At 39.6% G+C, this 10,399-nt stretch overlaps 1 protein-coding gene across 1 annotated transcript in view; it reads right to left on the reverse strand.

The window, feature by feature from the left end:
* Nucleotides 1–229: 229 nt before the first annotated feature.
* The window catches only part of LRRC27 (leucine rich repeat containing 27), a 35,243-nt gene continuing 25,073 nt past the window's right edge, over nucleotides 230–10,399 (reverse strand). The window contains exons 8-10 of the mRNA XM_009325848.1: nucleotides 6,320–6,450; nucleotides 4,458–4,584; nucleotides 230–646 (exon numbers count right to left, since the gene is read on the reverse strand). Coding sequence (XP_009324123.1) covers nucleotides 503–646; nucleotides 4,458–4,584; nucleotides 6,320–6,450 — 402 coding nt within the window. The 3' untranslated portion in view covers nucleotides 230–502. The remainder of the gene's footprint in view (nucleotides 647–4,457; nucleotides 4,585–6,319; nucleotides 6,451–10,399) is intronic.

Below are 10,399 nucleotides of genomic sequence, written 5' to 3' on the forward strand. Positions count from 1 at the left end.
AGAAGGATGCAGCCTTCATGACAGTAAAATGCAAATAAGGTTATTCTACATTTGACGAGTAGCTTCATTCTAACATTATGATTTAACATTAAACACAGCATTTGTGATGAAAACCCAGACTGGTTTGACTTACAGTGCAAGGCCAGAGATGTGTTATTCATGAAATTCGTTAACAAAGAGTACATATTTCCTCATATTAATAAAATTACAAATGGCTGCTCCAAACCTTAGGGACAATTTTTGAATTTTATTTTCATAAGATTTTCGTAAGACTATAGAAGCATGCTTGAGAAAAATGTGCAGAGAAGCTGAAGAAAACCCTTTACAACACTACCACAAACCTTCTAAAAGAGACAAATTTTACAGTCAGTTAAAGCAGATTGATTATCATTACAGGTTTAACATTGTCAAATGCAGTCGGGAAGACTAAGCGAGAAGAGGAGGCTGTTCTAATTCTCATTCTTATGAAGTAAACATTTCAGACTTTAACAATTCCAGGCAATCAGAATTTGCTACTGGAGAAGATCTTATGAGTTTGCATTCTTGGTGAGTCAGGTGGAAACTCCCCCATGAAGGCTGTGAGATGATACTCCGGGAGAGGGGGGAGTCGTTTTGTTTTTGCTAGCTTGGTCTGTAGATCTTCAACCTTGGATTTAAAACAAAACAAACAAAAAAGAGACCGGATATATAAGTATTAATTAAGAACAGAAAGTATTGCATATGTCTAATGGGCCAGATTTTTACCTGCTCCTTCTGCAGCCTCCAATTGTACACACATAAAGCTGTACACATACAACAGCTAGAGTACACACTTAAATTGACTTGTCCATCCATGTTAACTGTGCAAGCATAAGAGTGTGCCCGGATTTACCTCTCCAGTCCCATGCACTTGCTAACATTTAAATATGAGCATGTTTTAAAATAGCTGAAATGCAAACAGGGGTTTTTAATCCCATTAGTGCAAATACATACATAGGTCAGTGTGTAGGAATAAAGAAGCTATCGATTACAAAAGAGCTGGAAGTATTAGAGCTCAACAGATTTTGGAAGTAATAAACAGTAACCACATGTACTACTAAACTTATTACTAATAAATATATTTGTGAATAGGCTCAACTCAATATTGGTATGTAAATATATTTTTTACCAGATTAAGATTCTTATTAATTCACTTAGATATTTCACAAAATTGTAACAAACTTGAAAGTTGATGGAAATTCAGTAAAGCTCTTAACAAGTCATGAAAATATTCTGCTTTTTAGAAATACAACCGGAGATTTTAAAACATTGTTTCTTTTGCTATTCAGTATGTTCTGAATACTGTGGAATACAATACAGTCATATTCAAAATACAATAACCTTGGGGGTTCCAAAATAACTTAAGATCATCATACCAAGTTTACACACACTTCATACACAAAAGCTCAGAGTGAAGTCCATGAGTACATCTTTGCAGGCTTTGGCTCCTGACAGTCCATTCCACATACCTTTTTTAAAACAACTTTTAAAAAAATGAAAACAATTAAGCTAATAGAATTACATCTTTCCACTGTTTGAAGCGTGCACTCTGCAAAATGTGCTCCTTTGTGCCAGCATGAGGCACCACGTATTAATGGCATGCTGTGAAGCTGGAAGTCACCCAGATTTGGTGAATGAACTCAAGCTCCTCAAGTCCCCCAGTTCCTCAGCTGCCATCCAGTAATGCATTCCTTTTTGGGTGCTAATTGCCACTTTTGAAATATTAGCAGGCCATTACAGACAGAGCAGTTCCCCTGCTCTGCAAGGCTCGTAACTGTGAGTACGCAGCAGTTTGTGTAGTCATTTCTGTATCAGAAATAGTGTGGCCAGCAGGAGTAGGGAAGTGATCGTGCCCCTGTACTCGGCACTGGTGAGGCCGCACCTGGAATACTGTGTTCAGTTTTGGGCCCCTCACTACAAGAAGGATGTTGAGATGTTGGAATGTGTCCAGAGAAGGGCAACGAGGCTAGTGAAGGGTCTGGAGAACAAGTCTTATGAGGAGCGGCTGAGGGAACTGGGGTTGTTTAGCCTGGAGAAAAGGAGGCTGAGGGGAGACCTCATCGCTCTCTACAACTCCCTGAAAGGAGGTTGTAGCGAGGTGGGTGTCGGTCTCTTCTCCCAAGTAACTGGAGAAAGGACGAGAGGAAATGGCCTCAAGTTGCGCCAGGGGAGGTTTAGATTGGATGTGAGGAAAAATTTCTTTACTGAAAGAGTGGTTAAACTTTGGAACAGGCTGCCCAGGGAAGTGGTTGAGTCACCATCCCTGGAAGTATTTAAAAGATGTGTAGATGAGGCGCTTAGGGACATGGTTTAGTAGGCATGGTGGTGTTGGGTTGACGGTTGGACTCGATGATCTTGGAGGTCTCTTCCAACCTTAATGATTCTATGATTCTATGATTCTACATACTTTTTTTTGCAGCTAACCAGAAGGCATTTTGCAAGCCAACCACTGTGCTACTGAGCACCTGGGGATACTGATTAAGGAACGGGATCTCCTAAGCAGTGTCAAGACTCTCAAATTTGGGAAACCAAAGGGCAGATTGCTAATGGAAACAGTAAAGGCAACCAAGCCCATCTTGAACTGCAGCCGCATGCCACCCCGTGACAGCAGAGGACCCTCCCAGAGCCCACAGTATGAGACATGTGGAGCCCCTATGGAGTCCACTCCTAAACGCGAGGGTGATGTTGTCATACATGACTCTTACACCTACCTTGAGGGACGAGTTCCATTTTGGGAGCGTGCAGCTTGTGCTGTGCTGCGCGTGACGTTGTGGAACGTGAGGGACGTGGGTAATTTTAGAACAGTGTCACGATTTCCTGGCATAGGGACAGACGCTTTGCACTATGTATGACTCGTTTGCCCTGTTATGTATAGCAGGGAGGCTGTGCTTTCAGTGCATTAGATCACTGTGGTTTTGAGGCCAAAAGATGCTTTTAATGAAATCAGGATTTCCCCCCCGCAAAAGTACACATACTGTAAAGTGGTGCAAACACAGCAAAAATATAAGGCTATGAAATCCATGGCCTTTACGTGATCAGTTCGCACAGCTACAGCCATGTGTGCGTTTCCAGTATTTCTATCCAGTGACTGCCAGGACTTCCCAGGACCTGGAAGCCCGTATGTAAGTGAAACGTTCAAACAGAGGTGACTCCCAGCAGGCACAAGTTCTCACTGCTGCGTGAGAAGGAGCTGCAGTGGAATAGTCTTTTGATGGACTGCTGCTCCTCTTCGGAGTACGTAAAGAGTTTTGGAGCTGTGTCATATTCCTTCTGCATTATAAAAGATTTTTGTTTATTACTGCAATATACTTCTTTACTGGGAGAAGGCTTTGCCAAATTTTCTACCAGTCCTACTACCTCTACACATTAATGAAAGTGATTTCTTGCTTGATTAGAATGCACAATACATACACAATGCACCACGGCATTCAAAGAACCATATAGAGCATTTGTACTTGCTCTGCCCTCAGGAAATGTATTTCTAAGACAGTTTGCTTTTTTGAATCTGCCAAAATCATCGTTTGAGCACATTACACGGAGGGAACGACCTGGCAGACAGAAGAGAAAGGAGACGGGACAGTGGAGTGAGAGGCCCCGCTGCCGGCTTGCTGGTCCCCGGGGAGAGCGCTCCAGCATGGCTGCCCGGCAATCGCCATCCCAGCCCTGCGGAAGCCAGTCAGTATCAGCAGCAATCTCATACCCATGGGAAACAAAAAACGGTCCGGGCTCTTGAGGCAAAACTGATTTTGAGCCGAGTGTCTTGATTATGCACAGCAAACAAACTAAATGCAAAGCACTGACTCATTTTATTGCAAGATATGTAACTTCATTTTGACTAGCTATGCAGTCTGGAAAACTGAAGTAATACTTTCAGTCAAGGCAAAATAATTCCTAATCAAGTTGCAATAAGCAAATAAATTTTACAGCTACACCAACTTTAATGACAGCTCTCAATCTTCTCTTCCCAATCAGGACACTTATTGATGTCCCAAGGTATAGATTTATGAGTCCTCTTTCCAACTGTAAATGGATAATTTTGAATTTCAACTTTTTGTTGTATTAACCACTTGCATTGAATGGCTTGTACAGCACGTGATAAAAACCATCATCCTTGTCTTCTGAGTTTTACATTAATCTTTGGCCATCTTTTATGCTTTTCTTGGTTTTTGTTTTTTATCTTAGAATTTTGGCTTTGCTTTTGGAAGACTGAAAGCGCTACAGATGTTTATGTCTGTTTATGTATGTGCATGTTGTGTACATGTACACATACATACACACACACACAATTTTAGCATGAGCAAAAATACGTTTAATTTTTAACAATTTAAAAATATTTGGTACCTGAGATCTTTGTGAAATTAACGAAGTGTCAAATTAACAACTGTTCATCAGCACAGAGCACTGTTTACTGTACTTCCAGAGAAAGAGAAGATACTCACTGTCTCAATGTCTTGTTTTGCTTTCTTCATTTCCATTTGGGATGTTCCTTTTAATTTTTCCCCTCTTGCTTTCATCATTTGCCTGTGCTGTTTGACGCACCATTCCAGTTTCTCTTCTCTGAGGGATCTAAGTAAACATGGTAAAATTATTATTTCAGTTGCTTTTTATTCATTGACCCTCCTGTTTCCAGTTTCAAGTATTTTAACACATTTCTGCCAAAATATAAACAGAGACACAGGGAGCAAAACGAGCAAATGCTGTGGCTTTGCCTTTGTTAATATGCACTTTGTGGTGTATGCACCACATGGTGGTCTTGCACTGCTGTATCTTACATTGGCTCTTACACTTGCAAATCAACCCCTTGCCTCTCTCAGTGCGTAAGCTCGGTGGTGCTCTGGGGTTATGTCAGAGTTTGGTAGTGCAGCAGACTGCTTTTGGTGGGTCCTTCGCACAGCGGCTGTAGAAGCTGGAAGACTTTCAGTGAACAAGGCAGTGGAATGAAAAAGTTGAAAAGGAGAGATGTACGGTCGGGGAAACTGAATGAGGTCCTGTAATTCAAGGGAGGAAACGCGGATGGGGAGTTCAGCACAAGCAGTAGGTGAAACTAAATGAAATGCTGCAGAAGGCATGCCAACTAACAAAACAAGAATTTGAAGGGGCAACTGAGCTGTATCCCGTGTAAGTGGGTGATGCCATCTACAGCATATGCAAATGACTTTCTGACCGTCTTGCCCGTAAATTTAAAATCATGTTGGGCAGCAGAAATACAAAAAAGAGTACTACAGAATGGCCCTTTCTAATGCACTAGGGATATTCATGCAGGTATGAAAGCCAATAGAAAAATAGGACTGAAATATCAATGACTGCTAAATAAATTTCTTTACTGCACTTTACTTTTTGTGCTCATCAGACCTGTCTGGCCATAGCCGTGATATCTGTAACCACCTCTCCTCCATATTACGAGATAGTATAATATAGTGTATTTTTCCTTAAAGATGATTGATTAAAATTTTCCTTGATTTACAGACATCTGTTTAGTAGTTATGCCCTGAGATTATCAACTCGAACATGCTTGTACAGTTAGTCAAGTTACAGCCTCGTATAAAGATACACTAATTTTAGAAGTGCAAAATGGAGCAAACCAACACATCTTGTAATCGGAAAAACAAACAGAACATTTCAAGCTTTCCCCGTATACGTTAAAATCAAGTAGAAAAAAACTCTGAAACTTAATTTGAATACTTTCTAAAAATAGCATCAAACATTTCACAGGCTCTCAAGAATTTGGGACATGTTCATACTTCTCCCCTCTCTCCTTTTGGTTTTTTTTTTAAAAACTCTCGTAAAGAAGAATGATTTCAAGTATTTTCCAGCCCAGCTGACAGACTAGAACTGAGACAAGTATGTAAATTTATACTCCAGGATGAGCCTGTCAAGGTGAGGCCATCAATCAGTTGAGATTTGTTTAGTTCATTTTGCAAAAAGGACCAGAGATACTCAATTTCTAGTCAACCCTCTGGCTCACGCTCACTGTATTAAGATGATATAGAGATACTATAAAATAGTCGGTTTATTATTAAAATAAATTATTACTATAATAAAGTGAGAATCGCTTTAACAGCATGCTTCTTGTCTTGGTATTGCATTGTGCTAGTGATTACCTTTTTTTTTAAAAGTAAGCCTAGCATTAACTGTTTTTTAAATTTCTCTTTTAGTCAGTGTTTGTTGATTAGGGTGCAATATTTTTCACTTCACAGGATAGCAAAAAAGAAATGAATACTTTCATACTAACAAAATTAAATGGAAGTCATCAATAGCATTACATAGAGACAGTTTATAATGTTATCTTTTTAGCACTCACCTTGTAGTTTCATCTTTTACTCTCAGCAACCTTTCTTCCATTGTTTCAGGTGTACGGTCCTGTTTCTCAGCTCCCTCTTTCATGGTGTAGTAACTGATGTTATCAGTAGCATGTGATGCACTTTTTGGTATCTACAGCAAAATATAATGCTAACAAACTATATGGAAATGATAGCAATTAAAAACTGGTTTTGTATTGAAATTAAAAATGTTGTAAAGGCCGTAGTTCTTTGAAGTCATGGTTAGTGACCAGTGACTGTTGGGGAAACGCTGTGACTGGCGTTGGGTTACCGACCCTCCCAGACAGCTCAGGGCCGGGGTGTCTGGGCAGCCAGCAGCAACTCACAGCGAGCACCACACGATGCTGTAGAACACTTCAGGGACATGCTCTTAGGAAGACACTTTCCATATGTTTTCCCACTTGTCACACAGCATGAACATGCTTCCATTTCTGTAAGAGGGTTTAATACAGAGTCCAGTAAATCAAAAATCAAAGCTGTGAGAAGACTTGGCTTGAACACCTTTTTTTTTTTTTTTTTTGTTAAAAACAAATTGTCTTCCTCTTTATGCAGTTTTCTTCTTAAAGAGAAATGCTACCCCTTTTTTTTTTTTTTTTTTTTTAGTAAAATAATAATGATGTTGTGGAGGCCGATGGGAGTTGCATAATGACTGTGCTCATGAGTTCTGCTAAGGCTACAATGGCTGAAGGCAGAGTCCTATAAATGAATTCTGCATCTTGTATGCCTGTATTTTTACTGCCTTCAATTAAGTTGTAACATTCACAGATGAAATGCAGTATTTGTTTTGTATTTACTTACAAGAGTCTTATTTCCCCAAGATCTGGGTGAAAAAAACAGACAGATAAAACAAATCTGTTTAAATTATTTACATTCAGATTAATGCTGATTCTTTACATAAACTGCTATCATAAAGTGAAAAACTTAAAAATACTGCTTAATGACTTAAGAACAAGCCATGCATACCAAAGCAGCATCCACCCTCCTGCGAGGGGTCAGTAACCGTGCCATCCAGTTACACCTTAAGCTCCTAAGAGCTCATAAAACTTGCTGCACCAACACGTCTATCTGTGTGGTTTGTTCTTCTCCCGGACTTTTACAAATCTATTCTAGCTAAATTAAACACGTACCTGTGCAGTTCAGGAGTTTAGCAACCCGCCTTAGGGTGCCATGACATTTTACACTGCTTGGCTTACACCACCTTAAGGCTGTTTTCTCTGAAACACTTTTAAAACCAGTTGGTGTTTTAGAGGAGGCGTTCGCAGCGAGGACTAGACTTGGGTGAAAAGCAAGACACGTCAGCAGCAGTGTCTGGCCTGCAGATTTGCTCACAGAGAACCGAGTTTCCTTTGTTGGTATGTAATAGGATAGTTCAGCAATCATTACGAAGATTACGTGAATTTTATGCCTAGTAGAAGCACAGAATGGTTTTATAAAAGGTACTCAGGTCTAAAGATATCAAGGTGGTGGCAGGCATGACAGCATGCAAAGTTTAGGACCAAAAATAGGGGAAAAAATTGGGAAATTTATAGATATACTTTCAAATCTAGAATACTGTACTACCAGTAATTGTAATTGGCAACATATTCTATCTTTTCAAATTCTGTCCTATCTTACTGTTTTCCAGGTAGATATGCATTTACCTTTACTTATAGCTGAAAGAGGCATTTGCTTGATCTCATATTACTGAAGAACAGGAAAATTACTTTCACCTGTAACTTCAGCATCACACGTTTAGTAGCCCACAGGAGAGAGCTATCCTAATGGCACGTGCAGCTGTAATTCGTAATGATACCCAAGCTTCAAGAACATGGTTCAATGGCATAGAATTGCATTCTGAGTTATCAAAGAAGTTGAAGAGCAGCTTGTGGTGGTCAAGTTCATAAAACTGCCATCATTCCATTCTGGGACCACTAACCCAAAACCTTCACTGATGTGGCAGCATGGCCCTTGGGTATTACCTGAACTGATAAGCAGAAACAACTGAAGATGTTTTGGCAATATTTTTTCCATTTAACTAAAGTCAATTTTGTGGAAAAGTATCCGTCTTAAAAATGTGTTACTGAGAAAGCATACTTAACGTGTTTTCTCACATACTGGCTGTGTACGCGTAGTGGCAGCACCCTGGAAGTCCAACGCTTGTCTGCAATGCAAGTAACAGATCACCAGAGCCTGGGAAAAGGGAGGCCAAGTGCATGTTTTCTAATTACGTTAGCCAAATCTGGGGAGCAAAAGTAGGCAGGGCAATAGGGCCATTTGGTAAGAAAACAGTAGTTCCGGGAGAGAGGGTGGGAAGAGGCTCAGAAGAGCCAACACATTGTATTTTGGTTACAGAAGAAGGGCAGCTTCGTTGTCCTCCTCTGCCACAGTGAAAAAGCAGCTGGCAACCTGCCCTTACAGACTTCTGCCAGATCTTCTGACCACTGGACTGCACAGTCTCTCGCTCTTCATATCAGAGGATATCCAGTTGTTTATAGAATACAGCTTTAGTAGGAAAGACTGACAGATACTGACTTGATAGCCTTGTGGAGTCACTTGTGGAAGAGCTAAGTCAAAGCCCCACCTCCACCTTCAACTTCTCACATTCCCAGAAACCTGGTCCTTAGCACTTGGTTGTAGGATTAGGCCCTTCCCTCAGCATTTTCCAAATAAAGCTACAAAAAAAAGAATTTGGTTTTGGTCTGCCAGGTTGAATGCCTTTAAAAACTCAAAACTATTCTGTGAAGCCAAAATATTTCCCAGACAAACCACCTTACCTATACGTCAAGTTAATAAATTGCCAAGGTTTTGCACCAAGAAAAATTATTGCGGTAGATTTGAAATATTTTATAGGCACTTCATTTTTCTCAGTGCAAAAGCTTACCTCCAAACTGGCTCACAATAAAACTGCCAATTATATTTTAATAGTATGCTTCTGTAACCGCGCTGCTGCCAAGAAAGTCAATCAACTAACAGAAGGAGAATGCTATAGAACAAATCCATTTCCCGAACTATCCCTTATGACATTATCAATTAAGGTGAAGACAGCAGAAATGACATGGCACGCTCATGTTGATTTGACACATACACAGAAAAAAGAGTATTTACTTTTGGGAAAGTCAAAGTATGCAATGGCAACCACAAGCAACCATTACTCACCTATCCATGCCTTTATCACAGTTACTCAAAACTAGGACTCTAAATCCAAGACAATCCCATAATTTTAGGAAAAATATTTTAAGTTTTATTAAGTAAGGGTAGCTGCCTTGTGTTTTTTTCCCCCCATTTCAACATGAACAATTTGAAAACTAAATTCTTTAGGGTTAAATAAAGGAATATTCTCTGTAACACTCAAGGAATATTAAAACTGCTTCTAACAAGATGATCAGAGAACAAAGAAATACACTAAACATGAGACCAAAAATTAAAGATTGTTATATAAAAATATGAGAACGTGTTGCAAAGCTCTTATTAATTTCAGTATTTATTAGGTATTAATGTAAACTATAGTAACACAGGAGCATAACAGTAAGTGCCTCAGTCTGTATGTGGTCCTATAGTGCCATCCCGTGTTCAACACGTGTACACGCAGGTATCTACCCTCAAGAACACTTCAACTCACAAAGCATTTATGTCCTGTATCATTTATGCCATTTTAAACCCATTGTTTGTTATCGGTGTGTGTGTGTATCACTTATACCATTGTAAGTACCTAAATATGTTCGGTTTGGGTTTTTTGGTTTTTTTTTGTTTTTGTTTTTTTAAGAAGAAAAAACTTTTACAGGAGAAATTCAAGAATTGTTTTCTGTGAGTGAACACATTATTCTCCCCGTTTATGTGGGAACATGGAAGAGAAAAATGAGGAAAATTTAAATGCATCACATAACAATATACTTATTTCTTCTCTTGTCATTCAAAATTCTATTCTATTCTATGCCAACCAAATTTCTGTAGTCCTAAAAAACAATCATCGAGTTGGCCAAAACAAAGACCCTCATACACAGAGAAAGCAGACTGCACAGCTTCAACAAGGTAAGCGAAACCCCCGGGAGCTGTTATCCGTCAGGAAAGTTCTCAGGGCTTCA

Source organism: Pygoscelis adeliae, unplaced genomic scaffold, assembly GCF_000699105.1.
Source record: "Pygoscelis adeliae isolate BGI_AS28 unplaced genomic scaffold, ASM69910v1 Scaffold4, whole genome shotgun sequence".
In the NCBI taxonomy this organism is placed as follows: domain Eukaryota; kingdom Metazoa; phylum Chordata; class Aves; order Sphenisciformes; family Spheniscidae; genus Pygoscelis; species Pygoscelis adeliae.